The sequence below is a fragment of the Trachurus trachurus genome (assembly GCF_905171665.1).
Source record: "Trachurus trachurus genome assembly, chromosome: 5".
Classification (NCBI taxonomy): domain Eukaryota; kingdom Metazoa; phylum Chordata; class Actinopteri; order Carangiformes; family Carangidae; genus Trachurus; species Trachurus trachurus.
The window spans coordinates 21,500,137-21,526,191 of NC_139896.1; the positions used below are offsets into that span (position 1 = coordinate 21,500,137).

Consider the following 26,055-nt stretch of genomic DNA (forward strand, 5'->3'; position numbering starts at 1 on the left):
AAAATGAACTTTCATGCAAACAGAAGAGTCTGATATCACCACACACTGTGTTGTTTTAGTTTCTACAGCCCTGGAGCATCAAGATTATTCAAGGGTCAATAGTCATGTTTATCTTACTCATCCTCTGCTCAGTTAATTGAAAATATGATGACCCCAGAAAGATGTAGCCTCATGTGCACCCACTCCCTCCACTCTGAGGTGACTTTTCACTTTCAGATTATGTCATGAATAGATAGAGGAGAGGAAGATGAGAGATGAAGGTCTGAACTGTCGAACTCTGAACTGACGGGTTTCCTGTCGATCGGATCAACCGACACAACAAGAGAGTTCGTCCTCCTTGGGACGACAGCGTTCGTTCCAACACTGAGAATGACGCATGTTCTGGAAACAGAACCAAACAACACTTCAAGTGAATCTCACGTTGCAGTGTCAAGTGATCATTTCCTGTGGTCGCCTCAGACAGACTGCTTCTTAATGACTACGTTTTCATTTTATAACAGCATTTTTAAAAATCTGTAATCTCTAACACACCTGAAATACGCGTATCTGATCAAACCCTACAATGAGTATGTGCAAGCCAGTGTAAACAGGACGTAGATTGTTGCCTCTGAGAAGTTACAAAAAAGAGAAGTACAAATTAGGAGCAACAAAGACAAGTTCATCTGCACAACAGCTGCAGCAAAAATGGCAAGCTCAATGACAGTGATTTCATTACCATGCTGCTTTCACCACTGGTTTTCGAGGCTGATGAGCCAATCAGGAGACACTGTGGGAGTCTACAGTACGTCATTGTTTTTAAATGTCCCACTCCCAATTTTTGCCACCCAGACGACAAGACACTCCTGGTTTTCTTAAACAGGATCAACAGGTTAAATATTGACTCATATTGTCACTTTTTAGTCTTGGCTCTGTCACACTCTTCAACACTCAGTCAGCAGCTGACCAAAGTATTAACTTCATCACTCAGTTTTAGACTTTCCGTGATGTAGCACTGGCCCATGGTCGGTCCAACCAATAAGATGTAGCTCAGCTGCCTAAATGTGAAATCAGAGCTAGGCTGTGTTGGACATATCAAAAACAGAAATGTCAACAAAAGGGACATTATGAACAATACTGTGCTAAAGGTTTGTGTAATTTCAAAAATAAATCCATGAACAGGTTTATTGATCAATTACTGTAATTTGAACAAAGTCCTTAAAAACAGCATGAATTAACTTGGTCCATCTTGATTCTGAAGTTTCTCATGACTCAGAGTGAATGGCTGACCAATCAGACGCCACCTGATCGATGAGAATCTAAACATCTTAAGTGCCTGAAACCTTCACACAGACAAACTTGTAGACTGAAAGTCCTGCTCTAAAGCCTGATGTAGCATCAGTGTCATTTGCATCTGTTGTTACTGACAACAACATCATCGTTTTTCTTTTTTTTAATCTACATTTGGTTCCCATTGTCTCAAACTGAAGACGTTTTGCTCTCTTGTAAAGATATCAGTGAGACAGTTGTTTCTCTCTATATAATATATAAAGATCCATTAGGACCGCATGCAGAGCGAATGATGGAGGAACGAAAAATCTACTCATGGTGAGAGAAGGAGGGAGTGAACAGACTCCCGTGAGCTGACAAATATGAGAAGCCTGTGGTGCTACACGTGTCATTTAAACATGAATGTACTGTTACTACGTTAATACTTTGACATTTGGACACTAACATCTCTGCAGTTTGGTTTTAAAACAGTGAGATACTGTTGGAGGTGGATCATCTAAAATAGGCCCCTGCCCCCCATGTACTGTATGAGTGAAGCTGTTTCATGTTTTATGGCTCATGATATAACTTAATTTAGGAGATTTAAGAGATAAAAGGTTAAAAAAAATGTGATTCCTGAACTTCTTAATACTATATAAAAAAACACAATTGTATATCTTTATTCTGTATAATTACTATTTACTTATTCAAATACCACGTTTTTGTTTAAATGGAATCCTTATATTTTCATATCTCCAGTTTTATGCTCATGAATGTAGGTATATATAAATTTATAGTCCTATTTACTACGAAAATGAGCAATGAAGCAACAAATACGGTCCATGCAACTAACTCTGGCTCAATAAAAATAATCTTTATGCCTGGAGCTATGAGTTAATTAACAAATAAGATTTTAATAATAAAACATTTGAAGAGGCTATAAAATATGATGCATTGATATCGATTAAATGGCTCAGCATTAAATCCAAATAGTTGTCATCAGCAAGGTAATCATGATTAATCACGAATGAATTGCACATTTTTATTTGTACCTTTAAGGGACATATTTCAGACAAATATGCTGTTCTATGCAAATGTAACATTCATGAACCAAAAATAATGACAGAAAGGTCAAGAAACCCTCAAAGGCCTCGCTGCATTTGGCAAAAAAAAAAAAAAAAAAGCTCAAATAACAAACAACATGACGACTCCAGCTGAGTATTAGTTTGAGACTGATTCATTTCTAACTGATTCAAGCTGTGAATTGGGTCAAAGGTGAGTTAATTGAGTGTCAATAATCAAATAAAAAAATAAATGCTGGGGTTAAAAGGAGTTTGCAAAAAAATGTGTTATTATCACATCAACTTTGACAGCCCTAATAACTTACTGAAACACCAAACCCGATTTAAAACATTAAATATTTCCACAGTCAAATATCAAAAAGTACAAACCACAGTGTGCGATTTCACTGAATATCAGCTGAAGCCTAAAACCTTTCAAGTTTAACAGCATTTAGAACCTAAAAACAAACATAAAACATGGCGGAGGACGTTCCCCTCCTCCAGCTCTCAGGTTTGTACCATGAAACTTCAATTTCATCCCTGTCCGTTTGCATCTGTGTCCACCTGTCTGTCTGTCGGCCTCTCTCTGTCTGTCTGTCTCTCTCTGATGCATCAACCTGTCCACCAGCTTGTGGTGCGTCTGCATCTCCGTCTGTCTGCTGCGATAAAAATAGACCTCACCCCCCCGTACTCCTAATAAACTATTTACCGTCTCTCAGCCTGAGTGCAACGAGTGCAGCTGTGGAGCGCCCCTCCCTCCCCGTCTGACCGCGGCGATGGCCTAATAAGTGGCTGTTTAACAAACTGAATATTTCCTATGATATGAAAACTACCTGGAGGTGCAATGTGTTCATGGATGTCACTGAGAGAAAACACCAGAGATGAGTGATGATTTGTTCATGATATTTTCTTGATAAGCCAATGAATTGTTTCGCCTGTGAAATGCTCTTCAACAATGTGATGCCCCTTTGTTGTCTGACTATTATTCATAAAGACCAGAGACATTTAATTTAGTTATCACACAAGACCTAATGGCTCAAAACAGAAACTAAGAGTGCCTTATGGATTATTAGTTGTTGTGTTTTTTACAGACTAATTATTTGTGTCAGATGTGAGGTCAGCTAAAAATACAAATAATTAACAATTAAAGAAAAAAGGAAATGAGGACTGAAAAAGTGCACTTCAGAGTCTGAGAGCCTTTTTTTTTTTTTACTGCACCACTGCTCATAAACATTTTACCCTCTCTTTTACATGAGTGCCGCTGAACTCTATACATTTTTTAGAGGGTTTTTATTTTATTCTCAGTGATGCGTCTGCTGTATGTTACACTACATCACAGACACATAATCAAACTCCCCCGCTGTTCCCCAAAGTGAAAGTCTGGTTGGTCTTTCGCAGCCATCACGTCGGCGTCTGACAGAGAAATTGCTGCAGGACGGACAAAGTCCTCTCAAAGGGAGCTTGGTAATACTGATCTGAAATTTTACCAGATTTCTAGGAAATCTACCCAACAGCAACCTAATTAAGGAGGTTTCTTTTAAATACCAGCATCTATAATGACTTATTCTAGGATTAGTCAGTTGATGTTGTCTGTTGTTAGGATTTCAGTTCAGTTTTCTGTCTTTGTCTTATCACTTCCTGTGTTATTTTGAAAGTCTGTCTTCCTGTCAAGTTTCCCACCTGTTTGATTACCTAATGTGTCTCACCTTTCCTTCTTTCTCCTCGTGTCTTTGTCGGATCGTCTATGTTAGTTCCCTGTGATGGTGCTGTGTTTCCTGTGTTCTTCCCGTGTTCCTGTGTGCTTTCTGTGAGTGAAATAAACCCTTTTATTTTCACCTGCCTGCTGTTGCAAGCCTGCATTTGGGCCCAGTCCCCTGCAAAACCTGATATTTTTAATGCTTTTCATACATTTTGAAGGTTCATTTGATGTCTTTTCATGTGACACAGGTCATTTCATTGTTTTATGTTTCCTGTAACAGGTTCTATACAAATCAAGTTTGAACATTTCCGTCCAACACTATAGTGTGATCACGAGGAGGTAAACAGCTGCTGGAGTTGAGTCTCCAAAAAACTCAGTGTAGATCTGACATTTTTGCTTGTTTCACGTGTCAGTGTGAGGAAGGTTTACGTCTCCTCTTCAACAGTCTGTACGGATGTGATGTTTACATCTCTTCACTGGAAGTGACAAGTGACATTTAAGTCATGTGTTTCATGTACGACATTGGTGTTTGTTCACAGTCGTTTCTACTGCGCTTCTTCAATTCAGTTGCTTTAATAAACAAAAATGTTCCACTTCAGCCGAGTGCGACGTACTCACTTCTTTAGGTGCAGGTGGAGGGAAACGGTTAACACTGTACTTGACAATTTTTAAACCTCAGTGGTACACACACACACTCATACACACACTCATACACATACACACGTTTTGCTTGCTAATCAAAAAGCAGCACCGGAGGAAGTTTTCAGAACAAGCAGCAACACTGATCGAAAATAAAACAGAAATTAAAAGTAAGTATCAGCAAAACAGACCCAGAGTGTCAAAAGTAAAAGTACGGCCTGTTTCTATTCAGTTTTACTGCTGTATAAGAAACATTATACTGCTGCATTTGGTGGTGGGACTCATTTGAACAACTTCATTAAACTATGAGGATGTTTGATGTAAATTAAAGGGACAACGAGGAGTTTTGGAAAGCAAAGTGTTTTCCCATGAGCCTCCGCGCACACGGTGAAACACGGCGCAAGACGGACGACAGCGAAAACATTTGCCAAGAATGTTTTCATTGATCAGATACCGTCGTAGTTCCGACCATAAACAGCGATTCGGCGGCGTTATTCCCATGACCCGCCGGGCAGCGTCTGCGAAACCGAAAGTACTAGGAAATGCTGGGCGAGCCCACCACTAATAAAAATAACAAAATAACGATAAAGACAAAACGATATATTTATTAAAAATGGAGCCATTAACAAGTGTGGGTAACGTAGATTCATCCACATTAATATGAGACTTTTTTATAACCTAACCCAAACTCCTCGTTGTCCCTTTAATGACGTCATATGCACAAAGATCATCCTGTGTTTTGTTGATCTGCAAAGTCATTGAAGCAAAGAGACAAATAAATGCACATATTGTACCTGTGAGAGTGGCAGAGCAGCTTTCTAGCTAGAAAAGGAACTTTGTCTGCATGTTTAGGACATGGAGGGTTTTCTCAATGAGCGGGAAACGGAGCAGGAAGTGAATCAGTCTAGACTGTGTACTCACCTCCACCTCTCCCTCCTTCTCGCTTCTCCCTGCTCCTGCAAGCATCACCTACATTAATACGACTGCACAGAAGAAATTGAAAGTCAACAGTGATGGCAGCGTCGACCAGCGAGTGATTAATGAATGAAATCAGCGTTTGCCGTGGTACCCAGAGAGCTTATGTCTGCAGACGTGCTTTTATATTAATACTGAGAGCGGAAAAGGACTTAGCATCGTTTTCTTAGAGGAGAGGGGTGGGGGGCTCCATCATCAGGGGGCTGAAGAGGCAGATTCAGAGATGTTTGGTAATGAAATTTATTCCCATCATTTTTGCACTCTGTCTCGTCAACCCGATTAGACGCAGCAGGAAGAGACGAAGCGCAGACGACGTCTGACGTGATTCAATTTATAAGCTGGTAGGAATTCTGGGTTTTCTCTCCTCTGCAGCCGCACAGTCGATGAAACAAACACTGAGACACATGAGCTTCAGCAGCAACAGCTACCTTTCACTGTCCTCAACTCAGCTCAAGTCTCTTCAGATAGTTTGACTGTGCAGTGTGCACATCATTCACCCCGAAGTTAAACCTCTCTTTCTACAAATAGGTTGAAGATACTGTTGGACTCCTGATATGATGTAATGTTTGAACCAGTCGTGAAGGTGTTACAAATCAACTGACAAATCATTTGCAAACTTTGGTAAAAAAGATCTAACCATTAGCTGTACCCATCATCTGTGCAGGGTCACGAGGGGGTGGAGCCAATCCCCGGGGCAAGGGGGCGAGGTACATCCTGGCCCTATCCAATGTGATTATAAAAACAGTCATTTTCCACACGACACCCCCTGTGTTCAATGTCTGGAGGGGAAGAGTCATCTTATTGGGATGAGGTGGAGCGACTGTCTGGATGATGTAGAGACAACAACCTGGTCCTCAACACCACCAAGACCAAGGAGCTGATCATAGCTCTCAGGTGTGGAGAGGATCCCAGACTTCTGGTTCCTGAGAGGGGGGGGGCACTGAGGAGGACCTGACCTGGAGCGATGAGAGCGGTCTTTAGCTCAGACACGAAAAAGAAAAAGAAGAAAAAACGACCGTGGAGCCGTTCCTGGGTCTAATGAAGAGGACAGTATGACTGTTCATTCTTCACAGAGAACATGAGGTACATTAAAATATGGAGGACTGAAAGTGTACACCTCAAAACCATTCACTTGTATACATCAAGCACATGTTCACTGTGTGTAAACAATGCGTCAGAGCGCTCCGTCGTCCTATTGGTCAACATCGAGGTTCACGTCGCAGGAGATGTCAGACTAGGCGAGGAAATGCAAAAAAATTCTAACATGCTAGACTTTCCGTCGGGGCGTCATAAAGCGGCGTACAGCCTGCTGGAGGCAAAACTGCTGTTAGTCAGTTATGTTACACTACACGTCCCTTTTTTTCGTTCCCGACGCTGGAAATGTGTCGACCACGACAAAATTGTGTGGAAATCGTCCTGAAATCGTGTAGTCTGATCCTGCCTGAACACCACTCACGTGATATGACGGCAGAACAGACTTTACATCTTGAGGTTCCTCAGGAAGAGTCCCCTCACTCAACAACTGCTTGTGTCCTTCTACTGCTGCTCCATAGAGCGCACAACGACACACTGCATCTCTGTGTGGTTTTCCAGCTGCACAGCAGCAGAGAGGAAGGCGCTCCACAGAGTCATCACCACCGCCCAGAGAGTCATCGGGTGCCCAATCCCCTACTTTTCCCACTGCCTAAACAGAGCCCAGTATATTAAAAGACCCCTCCCACCCTGGACACTCTGCCCTCAGGCAGACGTTTCAGGACACTCAAAATAACATGTTTATTATGCAAGGGATAGTTGCAGTCGTTATAGAGAAATAAACGGCAACAGGATGCAATTTCATTGTACAATTTGGATGCGCAATGAAGAATAATTATATTCTACAGTAAATATAATGATCGTATATCTTTTAAAACAAAATGATCTTGTGTTAAGACCAACTTTTTTGTTGTTGCCAGCGGAACTACATCATACAGTACATAAATCTCAGACAAACAAACGTTCACCTTTTGCACCTGTTTGGATCTGTTTACATGAGAAATGCTACTGTCCTCTGTTGTGATTTGGTGCTGAATAAATAACGTTTCTTCAGATTTTCTCTACAGTATTATTATGAAAAGCACAAGAACTATATTTATCATGAACAAACCACAGACTGTGTATAGATGTGACAGCTCCTGGAAGTACACAAACCTCTTTTTCTAGGATTCGGTTTATCACTACAACAAACACACACCTTCCATCTTCATCCATCTACAACCGTCTTTGTCTCCGCGGCGACATGGCAGCAGCTCCTCACCATCAGGGACTCATCTGTCACAAACGCTCAGAGAAGCTCTCCTTCACACACCTCCTCACGCTCTGTGATTGTTTCTCTCTGTCACGTTCAGAGAAACTCAAGACGGAGAAACACAGCAGCGTACATGTAGGTGAAGCCAGGTGAGGAGTTTTTACTGGAACGAGGTAAAGAAACCAGAGCGGGAAACTGTGCAAAGAGGTGAAGATGACACAGCCGGGAACAGAGTCTGAGGTCTGGAGAGACAGTAAAGACCTGACCGCACCTGATCTCAGCAGGTGGGATGAGGAGAGGAGGAAGTCATCCTCAGCCACAGAAATGGCAACAAGTGTGAGAGAGTTGGAGAGTCAGAGTCGACTCACAAGATTCTAGGCATGCAAAGGTACTTTATCTAAAATAGATAAAATACCGAACCATTCGGTACGCCCTGCAGGGTACAATACGCACTTGGACCGCATCAGTGCTTACTGCTTTACAGACTGCTGTGTGTGTGTGTGTGTGTGTGTGTGTCCTCCCCTGCGAGTTGATGTCCAATCACTGTTTTGCCTCCACACCCACAGTGACTCACCTCCTATCACACTGCTGCAAATGAAAGTGCAGCTCACACACAGAAGCGGAAAAAAAGGAAAATAAACAAGCGGTAGCACGAGCGGTCGCTGATTGCGATCGCAGGAAAATTAATTAGTTATTAGCGCGATTTAAGCACATTACAGGACTGCGTTGCATCTGGTACATACTGTCAGTCCTCCAGTGTAACTTTTTGCTGCGAAATATGACTGAAGGCACGTGGAAGTCTGCAGGTGTCGACACGCCCCCATGAGTTGACGACGTAAGGAGCTAATAAATAAAAAATTATTAGATAGCAATCGTTTAAAGTGCTTGTTATCGGTTAATCATATGCACGATACGGAAAAAAACGACAAAATATTGTCTTAAGTTTAGCACATTTAGCTTTTATCTATCTATCTATCTATCTATCTATCTATCTATCTATCTATCTATCTATCTATCTATCTATCTATCTATCTATCTATCTATCTCAATGCTGTACCATCCACTGTGCTGGTGCATATACACATTAAAGGTGTACAGAAAAGAAAACTGAATTTGAGCCCACTTTGGGTCATACAATTAATGTGATAACTCATCTTTCAGACGTTGTAGGTCAAACTTTGTGCAAAATTCTATTTTTGAGTAAATCCGGGATGAAAGTGTGTTTTTTTTTTCTTCGCATTGGATAATGCAGGCGCACGGATTATACGTCAGCCTGTACACGATTCACCAGCCACTGATATTGGATCCGTCATCCGTCATTCAAACGTCTGAGACACGCACACACACACGGAGCTCGGTCTCGCCCCAAGCTTTGAATATCCCGCCCGCTCGATAACGACCAATCAAATTCGTTTTCCTCACTCGGGTAAACTCGTGTTGCAGCTCGTGACAACTCGGCGCGACAAACAGGACAAACGGCCATTTCTGTACACCTTTAAGGTCACATCTGAAGCTGATTCTGTTTCTGAGTGTTTGCTGTTTTCAAATAGTAGCGAAAAGCAGGATGTTTCTCTCAGTTGGTAACAAAATGAACATGAAACACAAAGCAGAGCAGCTCATTTTCTGTTTGATAAGTGACTTTAATGTATTTTTTGATTCTCTAGCTACTTAATTTTATTGTGTCTGGTAAACAGCTCCACACACTCACTGAGCATTGAGCTGAGGATATTTCAGTTTAGACAAAGACCTCCGAGCAGAACAGGAGCAGGGACTGAACGTCGACTGTGATCTGCGGTAACAGACAGAATGAAGCACTAATGCAGCAGAGGTTGAAGGTTCAAATCCCACTGGGGCAATCCAAGCTTCAAATGTATGCAGCCCTGATGCTGTGAGGCACTTAAGATAAAAGCATCCGCCAAATGGCAGAGTGTCGCCGCCGGGTGAAAATCGTCCCTCTCAAAAATGTCAAATTTTTCAGGTCCCAAAAATAACATCTGTGTTTTTAGCTGATTACAGAGCTGCCCGAGAGTCTGTCCCCCATGTCTGACAGAGTTTCACAGTCTGAAGGAGAGAAGTGTCTTTGATTGACCATCAGTAATTAACCTCTTCTGATCATCAGTTTCTTGTTCAGTATAATTGAGACTTTACATTGGGTATTGGATAATGTGAAATTTCACACATTTTGTCAAGAAAAAAAAATCAAACCATTGATTAAAAAAAAACGTGTTTGTTGCCATAGTTACTGGACTTAAAGCAGAAGTAAGCGATATTTTTGTGTTAATATAAGTCTTAAATAGTTATATCTTCTGACAGCAATCACTTACATAGAGTGTTTGGACCGAAACACGGGTCTCTCAGTCACTCTGCTCTGCTCTGAGCCGAGGAGAAAACTTTTCTTGTATCCTACAAGTTTTATCCAATGAGGAGAGAGAACGGCATGAAGGGCTGTGTGTGCAGCCAAGGGATGCGCGTGAATGTGGTGACGTAGGGACGAGGACCAATAGATCCATGACGAGGGCGGGGGCTACTAACTCCATCGGCTTATAGTGACTTTCACAGGTAAAACAGGTTGGAAAAACACGAGTGGGTTGCCTGGAACGCTACAAAGTCGTAAGTCGTGACTTGAAGCTGTAATTTACGGTTTCAAAAGCCTGCCTGGAACGCAGCATTAGCCAAAACGACCGGATCGCTTACTTCTGCTTTAAGGTAAATATAAATGAATCATCTATTGATGAGCTGAATGGAACGTCGATAGGTAAAAGAACCAGAGCCGTCTTTTTTTTTTTTTTTTTTTTTACAGGTGATGCACATCTATGTCAGTGTAGGTTACATTCGTTGTCTCACCTTCCTTCACGGGACTGCGTTGCATCCATAGACTGTAAAAAATATGGACGTAGCATCCATGACGTCACCCATTGGTTTTGGGGAGTCGTTTTTGTGACTCAAATATGGCGGGCCTGAACAGCGCCATGTTGGATTTACCAGCCTGAGAACCCGCCCACTGGCCTCGAAGCAGCCTGTCTCCAGACCGCTCCGGACCTGTCACCCAACGTTTCCGTGCCCTTTTGGCGAGAATTCTAAACCTAATAATAGTAAAACGGTAGAGTTAAAAAAAAATTCACCCCCCTCAGAGTGTGTGCAGGTAGATGTATATACTGTATGTCAAATGGTACAAACACACCCATGCACGCACTCCTCCATGGGTTATGTAATGTGAAACCCTTTAGAAGAAGAATGCCCAGGTGGGACTGATGGGAGACTGAGCGATGACCTCATGTCTGAGGTATCATATATCAGTCCACACATCTCTCTCTCACACACACACACACACACACACACACAACAACAACAACAACACACCCCACAGATCTGCAGCCACATTCTGGAAGACACAACGATCAATGAGTGCCAGGATATAGATGATGCAAGGCCACTGGCCGACACACACACACACACGACAATCAATTGTAATGTGTAATCGCCTGTATTGGAAAGCGGGTTGTTGGGGGAGCACCACAGAAGAAGAGAGAGCTCACTGTTTCCTCGTTAGGGTCATTTTCTGATAATCAGGGGCAAAGTAAAACATGTGATTGGGTAATCGTATCCCTGCCCTTGTTTATGATGGCAGCTGAGACGGTTGAGAGTGAAAATCTCACTAAAGAAGTTGAATTTAAGACTCAATAATCTTCAGATTTTTTACAGGACCACATATCTAGTCAAGCTGTTCCACAGGCAGCACTGCTCTCTGTAAACAAATACCCAGGACTGACACTGGCTGAGATAATGTTACAGGCTGCGTTCAAGTGTGTCACAAAATGAGGAGAAAGAAGATATTTTGTAGACCAACATGGACGATAGTGTCATCCTGGTTCCATCCACAAGAGGCCATCTGGATTTAATAAAATAAAATAAAATAAAAAAAAATGCTTTGGTTTCACATTCAAGGTGCTGTGACATCATCCATCATTATTCAGATATTGATAATGTTATATCTTCCATTGCAAACCAGGTTGAATAAACTACCCTGCAATAGATATTTCATGTAGACTGTTTATGCTGAATATTTGAAATACTAGAGCCTGCACTGAACATTGGCATGGTTCAATCATTCAGGCTGTAAATCAAAGCAGAGACAACAGCAGGAAGTTGTCACCTTCGGTGCGTCCTCAATAATTCCAAAACCCCTTCAGGTGTTTGTCAGTTCATATACTTCTGTCAAGTCATTAGATTCAGTTCAAATAAAAACCTCATCAGCGTCTGAACATGACGAGTCTCCGCCTCCTACTCAGCACCTGCAGCCTTCTGTCGCCACACTCCCGAGGAGTTGTGATCAGTGCACACATAGGGCTGAGCGATGAATCATATTTTCATTGTTGTTGCGATATAACATGCACGATAATCACATTGCAAAAGGTTGCCTGAAATGTGATGAGTAGGACAGGAGGCAGGGGAGGGTTAAATTAAAATTCTGTTTAACTGATTGATTATTCATGTTCGGTTTGTTCAATAAAAGTATGCTGAAAATCTTTTTTCTATTATTCTATTCAGTGTTCCAGGGTATCTATTAGCAGGGTACTTACTTATTAAAGCAGAACGACTCAGGAACTGTATGGTTAATATTATGCAGTGCACACTTAAATATTTGCTTACTTATCACAGGGAACATCATACTGTAATTGCATTATGATCGCATATTTTGGTCATACGTGCAGGACTAGTGTGCACACACCACAGTGGTTAGAACTGTTCTGTGTCAGCTGTATTATCATTATTATGTGTATAGCAGCTTGTTATTTATTATTACTTTATTGTTAAAGTGATTTTCATCCAGTTTCATTCTGGCAAAACCTTTTTCTTGAAAAGCTCTCAGCTCTGATATTCATTTTGTTTTTCATTCACAGACTGACAATGACCTCAAACTACTGTCTGCACTTTTACTTTCACTGCTGAGCACTTGTCAGTCACTCTGTTCGTCTCCGAGCAACTGACAGCTGTTGTTTCTCTCCCTTTGTTGTTGTGTTATTAATTTGCATCTGAATAGTTCCTGGGCTACAACAAATGAACATGAGTGAGACCATGTCCTGAAAGACTGAAGCAGAAAACACTGTCATGAAGTGAAATATAGAATTAAAAAAAACATTTATGTAAATGAGTTCACACCAGATGCTGTCGCAGCACCGACAGCGCCGGATTGACAGGTGTCCCCTCCGTTGAACACACACAGTCACAGCAGAACAAGGATGGCACTGTGCCCACGACGACTGCTGGATCGTTACAGCGTCGCTTCAAGGTAAAACTTTTCAGTGCAGGCTCTGAGCACAGTGACGGACAGATGCATAAACAAACCATCCAACAGATCGATGGAGGAGTTGACAGATGAATGGAGCAGAGGAGAAGGCCGTAAAAGAAAAAAAATGGGGGTGAGCCAGGCCGTGGCCGTTGAATCAGACTGCTGCTGCCATTGTACGTTTTCATCCGTCTGAAATATTCAGATAATAACCATCAATACTCCATTTGTGTGTGTTTCCCTCATATCTTCTAAAATAACAAAGATAAGCATATTTACAGTTCAAAGTTTGTCAGTGAATGTATTATCACCAGTACCGGTATGTGTGAAAACACTTTTTTAAATAAACTGTTGAATGAATGAATGAATTTTTTATTTTCGTGTCATGCCACCACTGTGGCCCATCCCATATGAGATTACAAGACACATTTAATGACAAAAAAAACAGACTAGACAGTCCTTCCTGTTGGTGTTACCTGCCACACAGGTGTGACATAAATAAACAATTTAAGATTACTTTCAGTATTCAACTATGTATCGCTCTTCGTCTCATTGCCCAAGCCTTTTCAAGAAATAAAGAAAATGCAAATATATTTGAATGAAAAAGATGTTTTAGCTTCTCAGCATCATCTAACCACACAAATTGTTATTTATATTTGTTCTGTTTCAGTTGTTTCTGAATGTCAGACTATACAGTAAAAGTTAAATGGCCTTCTTTTGCTGTATCTAGTCATGTTTTACAAAGGGTTTAACTTGGACCAGGCCTTACAACAACAATAATCATGCCACAACTATAGCGTAGCAGTAGCCTATATGTTCATGACTTTTTCTAAATAACACACTGGTACCCACAGGAAAGTTTCGGTATCAGAAGGTTCCTTCCAAGGAACCTGGAGCTCCTGCAAGAGGAAACTCCTCACAGAAAAGCTGACGTTGGACCGTCTCCAATATTCTTCATGCTCTTGAAGCCAGAACCTCTGACTTTTGTGTCGTCCTTCAACACAACTTTTAATTATAAAAGTCCTGAGGCAAGATTTCTTATGTGGGTTTAAAAAAAAAATCAATGACAAACAATTTAATTACCATATGATCAGTGATGAACATTGTGGTGCTACACCAGGATGATCTGTTCTAGCTGCAGGCTCATAGTGTAATTAAATTTACATCTTGGTGTGAAATTGTTTCCCCTTCCTGTGCCGCCACAGCGATGAAACCTAATCCAGACTCCGAGTCTCTGTGCTTCAGCTCACAGAGGATGCAGGGCGCTCTTCCTCGCAGCAGACACGGCCCAGCCCCGCGTCCATCTTTAATTAAAGCTGCACTTGAATTTCCGTCCTGCTCAGTGTCTCGTGTCATGAGGCTCCGCTGCTCTGCTGGACTCTCATCTACAACTACAACGACAACCTACTGCTCCACAGGCTGCACTGACCCACGATGCCGTGTGCACGCTGTCAAAAAATCCCGTAACCATGATATCTCCTGCACAGAGTTTGTCATTGAAGGCCTCACTGTTTGTGAGTATGTCTCATGAAATGAAGTGGATGAAATTGACCGACACATGGGAACTGTTTGGTAATCGATCATTAAAATAAGTATTTTCTTGATAAGTTTGGGTTCTGTCAAAACAAGACTTGTACGGACATGTTGACAAACTGAACAGCTCTTTACCTCCCAGCCATGACAAGAGTTTCAGCATCGCTGCTCAGGTATGTAAACTGGTCAGGGGTGAAAAAGGTAAGAAGGATGCAAGAGCAGAGAAAAACACAGAGCCCTGGAGACGTCTGCAGATCTGCTGCCCCGTGGATCTTTTGAAACATTTTTTCTGTGCTGCTCATCATATCACAAAATTAAAGACTGAAGAAAAGAAACTACGTATTAGTATGAATTCATTCAATGCAAACACACTTTCCTACATATGTACACTTTTTTTCTTTTAGACAAAACTAAAACTAACAAACCTATGTCACCTCGTATCAGGTAGGTGACCCAACACCGAACCTGCAACAACACTGATAAGGGAAACGAGTTCAGTTGATGGGTCCCAGACTGACACTGATTTATTAGGAAAAATGAAACAAGCGACTGTTTAAGTTCTCTGATCTTTTTAAAGAGAATAAAATTAACGGATTAAACAGTACAAACATCTACAGTTTTACAACAAGTTGTGAATAATGGTTTTATGCCGGGTAAACTTTTATTGTTGCTTTATTCATTGAGCAGTTACAGGTAGGCGAAGTAGTTTTTGGGTTGTTTGGCTGGTGTCCATCCTCCACTCACAAGGGACTCTCCTCAAATTGCCCATTTGACCTCTGTCACTGGCAAATAGCACAACATGTCATTTATCCAACAGGCTGTTTAGAGGCAACACTAATATAACGTTTATAACACGCTATAAGACATGCCGTTTTACTGATGTATCTGTGACCACAACATCTGCTGTGAAATATTTACAACTGCAAACTCTATAAATAACTAACAACAACTTTTAACTGCAGACGACTTCCCAACATTTGGACGATCGCTCGGTACAATGTGAAAAACATGTGTAACTGGTTTCCTGTTGTGAAAGGCTTATTAGCAGTTATCCATGTCACAACTTTTTAAGACTTTCACAGCCTGGAAAAGATGCGCTAATTAATAGGTAATGAATCGTTTCATAAAAACAGTCATAGAAATGACTAGAAAGGACCAGAGTACATAATCGGCTGCCAAGTCATTTTTTCAGTTTGTGTTAACTTGTGTAAACTGCTTTAATTCACTTTCTATACACAAAATAGAATAAAAATAAAGACGGAACACAGATTATTTACATCTGCACCAGACTTGTGCCGTGCATGGACTCAGTGGCCAGAATAAAAGGGACCATCAGGCAGTGATGCATATTATGAATTTATATCATAGTGTTTTTAAAAAGCATGTAAATTATTTAAAAAGCGAGGCCGTGGAGTTCGGCTGAGCTGAACGGTGCACCGCATCTCAGCACTTCAAACCAGTTTCCGGCGTAGTTTGTCCTCAGCTCTCCGTGTGCGCACACACACACACACACACACACACACACACACACACACACACACACACACACACACACACACACACACACACACACACACACACACACACACACACACACAGTGACAACTCTTATTTACAGCTGCACCGAGTGTGCGGTAAAGTGCGCGTGGGCGGATGACAAAGACAATGGCTGGAGAGGAGGCAGTGAAATAAACTGGAGACAGAGAGGGAGAGAGAGAGAGAGAGAGAGAGAGAGAGAGAGAGAGAGAGAGAGAGAGAGAGAGAAAGAAAGGACAAGGCTGTTGATCAATAAGCCAAAATGTTCAGAGCGGCTGCTGATGGTGAAAATAGATGTTGAGTATCAAGCACACGCTCCATGTGTGAACGGCAAATCAGGACAAAGCTTAAGACGACTAGTAACAGCCGTGAATTCACACACTCGCCCACACACGCACACACACACGGCTGTGATTAGTGCAGCACTGCAGCCTCGTTTAGCCCATTTCTCAGGTGTAATGTAGTGTTTACAACACTCCAGGGACCAGTGCCCCCCCTTCCCCCTCCCCCAGCTCTTCTCCTCTTGGGAGAGAGGAAGAAAAGCAGACAAAAAAAGCCCAGAGAGATTTGGAAACACTTTCATCGTATAAAACCCCCTCAGCTTCACGGCCCGTGTCCATCACCATCATGTTCATCACCTACAGGGGGGATGGCTATTTCAAGCTATCATGTTTTTCTTTATTTATGTTCTTTTAGTCCTAGAAAAAGGACATTCACGCTGATACTCTATGACTAATAATTGAAATGGATGCACATTTATTGCAGAATGTCAATAAAAAAGTAAATTACAAAAAAGGGGTTTGCAATCACAATAACAGTGTATGTGACATAAGTATTAGAATAATATTATATCGTGGGGCCTCTGGTAATTTACACCCAAAATAAAAATAGATTTGTTTTACCATAAAAACAGAAATATGGGAGGTCTGTGCCTGACTGGGAACTCAAGTGGAGCTGATGTTAAGTTTGTGTTTAGAGTGGGAGAACATTACTGTCTAATACATTCACACTTATGTAAATAAATTAGAAAGCAAGTGCACTTTCAAATGCATTTATTGACTACTATAAAAGGCAGCTCAATTACTTTGTTGTCAAACATTAAATCAGTAGCGAGCGACCGTATGGACTCCGCACAATTAACAGTTTCAGTCATAAATTCAAAGATAAAGTGAATAATTGTGTTGACGGTGAGTACTCATCCGTCTCCCTATGACCCTATTTTTACTGTTGTCAAGTCTGCCACTGTGTGCGTCTTCAACAGTGTTGTTGTACAGTCATTTCCCTCAGCTTCAACTTCTCTACAATCACTGTGGTTGCTGTTATTTTCCGCAGCTCCACAATCACAGCCATCATCATCATCATCATCATGCTGCAGGTACATGCAGCCGTTTCCGGGAGGTTTTTTAACGCTCAGAGAGAGTAAAACTGAACAAGCAGAAACAGTCTTTTCAGAAGAACTTGATGATGGTGGGCACGCACATACGCACACACACACATACACACACAGGCCTAGAGTGAAATCCCACTAAATCCATATCTCAGTTTTTCTATTATATCAGATACAGACGTAATACTCAGGAGTGTGTCTTCAACAGCCCTTTGCTCTCTCGGTTTAAAGCCACAGTGACATTATAAAATTGGCTTTTTTCCTTTTTTTTTACTCCGTGCCCCTGGATCACAGTAAATGCCAAACAATTTGTTCTTTTAAAAAAAAAATGAGTTTGTTTTTTTAAGTGGGGGGAGAGAGGTACAAGTGAAAGAAAAATCTAACCAGTTTGGTTTGCGATTCGGTGTGTGTGTGTGTGGGTGTTTGGTTCATTTGAAAATAGACTGTGAGGCATGAGCAGAAGAACTAAACACAGTAACAGGGAAAAGGAAACCTTGTGCCACTAACACAGAAAAACTTCTCAGTTGGCACAGATAAAGTGTCGAGTGCAGCTGTCAGTCAGTCTCAGTACAGTTAGATCTGTCAGTGTTTCACTTGGCTGTATGGGAGCGTTACCTGTGCAACACATGTGGCCTCCAAAGGGGTGAAGCCTTTCAGAGGACTGGAGTGTGTTGACAGTGAGGAGCAGAGACTCCTTAAACAGCCTCAGCAAATTCAAAATAAAGTCAGACTCAGAACTGAGTGTAAGTCTGCTGCATGTGTCTGATTTGAGTGTTTCTCAGACTTACAGTATCATTCATCGTAAGCTTTGCCCTAAATCTTTGCAGGTGAACTGCAAACTGTCTGTGTTGAATTTAGAAATAATATCCTTGCATTGGTTGATCCATCAGAGAAAAATAATGTTAGTGCTGTGTGGTTCTCTCATTTCCTTAACACAATACTGCAGGACTGAAGGGGACTTGTGAAAAGAAAGTCTGACCTGTGTAATTTTTCTAGTTATTTCCATTTATCTTATCTATATTTTCCAGGAGTTTACTGCAGTGCTGCACTGAGACCTTGTTGAATAATAAAACATATTCATTGTTTAACAGTTAGACATGACATTTTTTATCACAAGTGTTTGAATCATATATAAAAAACAAAAAAAAGTTAACATAAACATGAGGAATATCAGGTGATCAATCGTTATCGGATTTTTTTACTCTCATATATTGGAATCGGCCCCATAAATCCTTCATTGGCTGGGCTGTGTGTCATCGTCATCACAATATTGACCTGCGTTTTCACACATTGCAATTTCCCTCATGTCGTGCAGGACTAATGAACATGAACGATATGGAGTGTCATTAAGCTCGGTTTGTTTTACAGCCCACTGAAGGACAGTAAAACCTACGTGCCGTCCACGCTGCAGCACTGAAAAGCACCGAAAACCCCAATGAACACCGACTGAAGAAAAACTAAATCTGTTTAAGTTCCACAAAGCTTGAAAAAAAGAAAAATCAGTCATGAGTGGAAAGCAAAGAACGAAACAGAACGCAATGTGAACATTCATAAACCTGAGATTTTTATTACCCTCATTAAGAAAAACCCTTAATGATCCGGGAAACACCATCAACTCAAAACCATCATTCAGTCACTCATGTGTGTGATTGATAAACATGTCATTCTTGGCAAATCAACCGATCAATTTAAGCAACCCATTGATCACTGAACGACATTAGGCCAGTCACTGACATCAGGATAATCTATTGTTAGACTGTCAGCACAAAAGGGCCAAACAACAACAACAACAACAACAACAACAACAGCAAAAGCTACAGCTACACAACAGGTGTTTGTACCTGTTAGCCAAAAATATTCCCTCCAAAACACACAAACAGTAGTAGCACAGTAATTTGACCTATTGTGTAAACAGGCAGGCAGACAAAGGAGCATGAACCAGTGAGTCAGACAAAGAGCTCAACGCCTCCTTCTCCCTCCACTCTCCCTCTCTCTCTTTCTCTCTCTCTGCCATGACTTTGCTCTGTGATTACAGGAAGCGAAGCTCTGTGCTTCTGTATCACAGCCACGGCCCCCGAAGGCAAGGTGGGTGGTCAGACGTGTTCGCACGGTTCACGGTGTGGGGCTGATGGACAACCAAGGAAGAAGACAGAGTTGACCTCATTCTGTTTCAATGAGAAAATAAACACCAACATGATCTATGCTACAAACAGGACATCAATGCTGCTCCGTGCAAACAGGGAAGATTCAAAGCTACAGCAGTAAGAAAGTAGATGTGCATGTGTGTAGTGTGATTATGAAGCAGGTCTAGGCTCTATATTAACAGTGTGAAAGTATCAAGGTCTCAGTCCACAGAGAAACACACACAGCCTGTTTTCAGGAACTGAACCTTAAAACCAGCTGTCTGGACTTTTGTGACTTTGTGATGTCACAACAATGCAGTTACCAAGCCACACCCACCTGGACTCACCATCCAACACTTTTCAGGTTTTGGATTCTCTGGGTGTTTTACCTAAAATCTGCTCTATTTTTATTGGAACACTCAACATAGTCACACAACAGCCAATCAGAAGATAGACTCAGGGCCTCCTCTTTTCTGATTGGCTGACACCGAGCTGTTGTTACTACAGCTCCAGAGCGATGTTGAGAGAGGTAAAACTACACTTCTCATGAATCAACACTTCAGATAAAAAACAGAAGTAGAGGAGACTATTTAAAAAAGAAAAAAGGAAACTTGTAGCTTTAAAACTAAATGCTAACCTAAAAAATAGAATGTTAACGTAACGTGATTGATTTTCACCAACCACTGACCTGTTTCCACATGAATTAATTGTGTGATTTCGATTTCAATATAATATTTTCGTATACTGTAATGTTGAGTAGGATCCAATACATTTACAAAGCTCAGAAAGCTCTGCATTTTATTTGCAGTGTTTACAGATTTAATGGAAAAGTCGAGGCCCAATCAGAGACGAGAACCTGTTCACTATCAGTAATCACTGTTTGCTGTGTAGCACTGGTTCAACAGGCGACTGCTGCTTTACTGTGATGCGGAAGAATACTTTAAAACCTGATAATTCTCAGATCTGTGGCTGCTGTGCTTGAACAGCAAGGGCTTTAAATTCTCAGAGCAGAGGAGCTTCTGGTGTTATCACATTAGTACTAGCTTTTAAAATATGTTTCAGGTATATCTGATATGTGTGTAGCCATATATTTATAATGTCAGACATGTTTGGCCACCAACCAACTCTAAATCTCCTTTAAAAACTGACTTTCACTTTAAAAAAAAAAGCCTTTTTAACCCATTAGGCAAATTGTGAGGCAAATGCGTACGAGCTTTGTCACGTAATTACATTGTTACGTATCCTTAGGCAAGTGGCTTTCCAGCTCTCAGTGCAGTGTAGTGGAGTACATGATGTCGCAGCTTAGTGCAGTGTGTTTAAGAATAATTTAAGAATTGTCAGAAGATTATATCTGATAAATACGGCTCCAGACTACAGCCCTTAGTGAGGCGTTTTCCATCAGGGTCCATATAAAAAATATACTATTTTTGAACTTTTCTACATGTGAAACTCTGCACAGATCACAGAGACCTTGAGCTGAAGTTTCCTCCATTTAGAAAAAACTTTACACCTCATTACTAGGCAGCATCACAGCTCTGTTTAAACTTGGTTTTACACAGCTCCAGGTGAGGCTGATAAATAAATAAATGACGGCGGAGGTTTGATGAAAACAGGTTTTGATGCAGCTTCACAGCAGAAAAACATCAAGATGTGACCTCTGCGACCAAAGTTAAAGCCCCACCCACAGAGTTGTCATAAAGAGATTGACTGCTTTTCTACAACATCTCTGAAATCTCAGCCTCCCTGCGGCTCCACCAGGGTCTCTGAGCCTTTTTTCAAACAGCAGCGAGAGGACAGGCAGCCGGTGGACGACCTGCACACCAAACCTTTACCAATTAAGTCCACAAATATCAAGGGGGAAGCATCTAATAATTAGTGTCAATTACAAGCGGCCCCAGGAGGCCTCGTCCCCGCTCAGATAACGATGTGAGCTGCGTTTCCCATCACTGGTGCGTCTTTGTGTTGCACAGAATCTTTGATTCAGGAAAACAGGACCCAATTACGACATCAAGAGCACACATCATCTTTACAAAACACCACCTCCTCCTGGTTTGTGTGTCCACGCCGCCGCGCACACAAAGAAACCCCGAAGCTGTGAAAATCTGAGTCTGAGCGCGCTCTGATTGGCTGGCAGTGACTTCACAGGGGAAGATTTATTGAAGACATCACATGGTCTCATTTGGACACGTTCATGAGAAAATATGGAAGAAAAAAACGATTGCTTTGATTTCAGTGATGTTATCTCTGACTGTGACTGACTGAAAGTTGTTTGAGGAGATGTAAGAATGCGAGGAGAAGAGCAATTTCTTCTACCAATTTCAACATAAAAACATTCATTTCATCCATTTCACACCTACAATTAATACAAACATTGATCTGTGTAAGAAATAAATTCTGAGACCGTTTCAATGTTTCCTGCAGAGGGAAATGTAGAGGTTTGCTTGAAAAATGCCTCAACAGTCAGGTAGTTAATTAGTAAACTGACAATATCTATCAGCAATTATGTTTGGGTATTGGAGGATTGATTTGAATAAGTTGATTTTTTTCTGATTCTATCATTTTAGACTAAACCATTAATCAATAAGCAAAATGATAAGCAGTTGGTAATATTTATACACCATCCTGAGACGTTTTCTCACTATCTCTTTGTGGTCAATCAGGTGGAGGAGTGACGGACAGGTTTCCAGTAATTGAAACTTAAAAATAAAACAAGCAAACAAATGAACAAAAAAAACACAACTCCTCAGTACATGTGTGCGAGACCACATTAACATGACATGTAACAACAATAGCACAGGGGGGGATTATGATTTCACCGGGGTAAAAAAAGAAAAAGAAAAACAGGCTCAGTGAAAACATCTCATCCTTTGTAAAGCCACCATGACATACCCCGGCTGTTAGCAGCCGCGCTCAGCACAGCCACAGGCGCTTCCTTTGTCTGAATGGAAGTGTCACAAGCAACACAAACATCACTAAACACCGACCCATCACATCTCCGGGAGCCGAAAGAGCCCGCTGCGAGCTTCTCATTTCATAACACATGACCCAAATTTTCTCAGCAAGGTATCATACATATTCAGCAAACAATGCATATACGACGTGTGCATGTCGTCTGCTCTGACTTACACCTCCCGGAGCCAAACAGCGTGAGTGTGTGAGCGTCTCCCTCATGCAGTTTCACATTTCACTGGCACAACAAAGAACTTTCTCTCAGCATCTGCGACAGGGACAGGAACAAGTGAAGGATCTCTCTCTCTCTCTCTCTCATTTAAACTGAATGTATCTGTCTGCATACTCTTCCCTCTCTTCTTCTCCTCCAACTCCTGCCATTTCCATAAATTATGGAGGGAGGCTATATTTGGACTCAGTGATGGGAGAGAGGGGAGGAATGGGGAAGAAGAGGAGGAGGAGGAGGAGGGGGGTCTGGAGATGCTTTGTTCAGCACTCATGAAAGCAGCACGCTCAAGTCAGGTTCACTGCATTGCTTTCTGCACGCTGATGGGTATTTATGGGCAACATGGCTCTTGACAGTCTCTCCTGCAGCCGCCACGAGGAGCCTACACACTGCACTGTCTGTCAGACGCATTCATTTTGCACGTTGCACATTAAACCCTCCGCTTCCGCTCCGCGTTTTCCAATTGCGCACGGGGAGATGTGGCATTAATAACTTGGATCACCCGTGAACGAACGAACGAACGAACGAACGAACTGGGGGATAATTAGCGGCCCCGTGAATCAGCAGCCACGCAACGTGTGAGCCGAGGCCGCTTCTAATGAGGCTGTTTGACACAGTTCCTGGCACCTCACCATCTTGGACCGAGTCCCCCCTCCTCCTCCTCCTCCTCCTCCGCCGAAAGCCCATGCATCCAGCGGAGGAGCGATTTTATTCGCGACCGAGGAGGAGGAAGAAAAAAAAGACAAAGCGCTCAGACTGAAGTGAACCTAATGAGCAATTAAGGCACCTTTGTTTATAAAGATTGACTGGGCTGCAGCTGGAGGCTCCAGCGCGCGTCTGAAAACAAAAGAGCAGAGAGAGAGAGAGCACACAGCGCTGCTCTCCGGCTCCTCTGCTTTAATTTATTCACTCCCCTGAATCTTTTATTTATTTCCCGTGTCCCTGCACACAGGAAGGATTCATGTCACCGTGGTGGCTCTGAGCGGGAAGCCGCGCGAGAAAGGGGATGAAATTATAAACAAAAACATTGAAAACGCGCGTGAAAACATCGCAGGAGCGCATGCGAGTCCGCTCCTCTACCTGGAGCGCGTTGACACGGATCGGAACTGAAGTGATGGAGTGAAAGAGGGAGGGGGTCGATGGTCATGCCTGTACATCCAAGAGGAGGGATGAGGGGATGGGAGGGGAGGGGGCGGCAGATAGGTGGAGATGTGTGCACACACAAAATGAGCCCCACTTTCTGAATAACCGTGCATGTGTGTGTGCGTGTGTGCAGGGGGGATGCGCCTGCAGTGTGGTGCTAGTGCCTACCTCCACGATGAACGTCTTCTCCTCCCCGCACACGGAAACGACCCAGAACAAGATGGGAAAGTAGCAGGTTTTCCAGCACAATCCCGGGAGCCCCGCTTTCCTCCTCCGCCGCACTCCTCCTCCTCCTCCTCCTCCCGTCGCCATGGCTGCGTCCCCGAAATCCCCCCCTGCGCTTTCCTCCGGTGCTTTCCCAGACTCGTGCTCCTGCTTGTTTACCGGAGGAGACGGCCCGTGCGCTCCTGCTTCATCCCGTCTGCTCGGACTGTGTCTCTGTCTCTGTCTCTCCTCCGCCTCGCGCTGTGCGTTGACTCTCACTCTCTCTCTCTGGTTCGTCAGTGAAGACGCGCTATTGGCTTCCTACTCCTGACGGGAGCCCATTGCGCAGGCGCACTGAGGCTCCGCGGAACAGCTGGAGGACGCATGGCCACAATAAAGCGCGGATTCAGGTTGGTCCGCTCGGGTATAATTGAAGAGGAGACTGTGGGGGGAGACAAGGGGAGAGAGATGTGTTGAGTGTTGTTGCTGTAGCGCTGAGCAAACAGCAGGGGCGCTGCAGGCGGCTCTCTGGCCATCTGCACCTGACAACTGGCCAGAAACAAAAGCCACTGTAACATCAGACCTCTGTTTAGCCCTGTTATTAAGCATTTCTCACTCTTAAAGGAATAGTAGGCCCGTCACATTTTATTTTTTTATTAAACACCTTGATGGACTTCCTGGCTGAAAGTCAAAGGAGTGGCGATGAGATGACATCAAGTATCTGAGCAGCATCATGAGCGACTGTACCTTTTAGGCAAGGCAAAGTCCTACATTTTCAACAACTGACAGCAGTACAGTAAGTGGCCATAATTAATGACAGTTTGTTGGGTATTGTTGTTGCATCGTGGCTGTTTTTGTCAAACTGATCCCACCGTTCAATGCCGATTCCAAAGTTTGCTGCTGATGCTTGTCTTCTTGCATACTTCAGCTGTTTTACATGTGGGACTTTACAGCATGAAATGTTCCCAAATGGCAAACACTACACATCTGGGAATCACTAATTTGCCACTCTGAAAACAACACCTGACAGTGGCAGTATGGCGCAACAGCTGTTTGGGAGCAGAAAAGATTTCCATGGGGAAGAAAATTACTTTTTTATGTGAAATTAATACTCTAAAGACATGGTATCGGATCGATATTTTACTTGCTACTGGTTTAACTGGTTTAAAAAAAAAAATCCATTGTTGGGTTAGTATCATGATTTTGTGATCACAGTTTTCAGTTTGGTTCGGTATACATTGTTGTTTTTAACACAACACAGAGAGAGCAAGACAAGGTCCACATCTGACCGCCTGCTACACTCCTTCGCCTGAGAAAAGAAGAAAAAGTTGCGCATGAACCAAACGACAAACACGCTCTGAACCGAGCGGTTCAGAGTGTTTTCATAAACTGATCCATCCCTAATAATTGCTGGTGCTCAATCTGTCATTTTTGGCAGAATTGGGGGGAAACAATGCTGGTATCAATTTCGAATTTAAAGGTTAGGGAAAGTGTCTTTGTCTCTGAAAATGTTAGTCCTGCTGCATGTGGTAAAGTTGGTAAAATTAGTATAAATTCAGTCAGATTAAATAATCTTTTTTTTAACCTCATAATGTTTTCCGTTTGCGGATGGAAAGAAGCAGTTAGGAAAGGAGATTATTTTGACTTTTTGAATGCAGCCTTCCCCTCTATCTTCTCTCATTAGCCTACTGGATGTTTTTGTTTGTTTGTTTGAGACTGCTGTGTGAAAATCACAGGAGATCATCATCTTCAGAAACACTCAGA

At 42.3% G+C, this 26,055-nt stretch overlaps 1 protein-coding gene across 1 annotated transcript in view; it reads right to left on the reverse strand.

The window, feature by feature from the left end:
* mmp24 (matrix metallopeptidase 24) overlaps positions 1-24,399 on the reverse strand; it is a gene marked incomplete at both ends in the record, with an annotated part of 66,422 nt that extends 42,023 nt beyond the window's left edge. Inside the window, one exon of the mRNA XM_083971647.1 lies at positions 24,256-24,399. Within this exon, the coding sequence (XP_083827773.1) occupies positions 24,256-24,399 (144 nt within the window). The remainder of the gene's footprint in view (positions 1-24,255) is intronic.
* Positions 24,400-26,055: the final 1,656 nt, after the last annotated feature.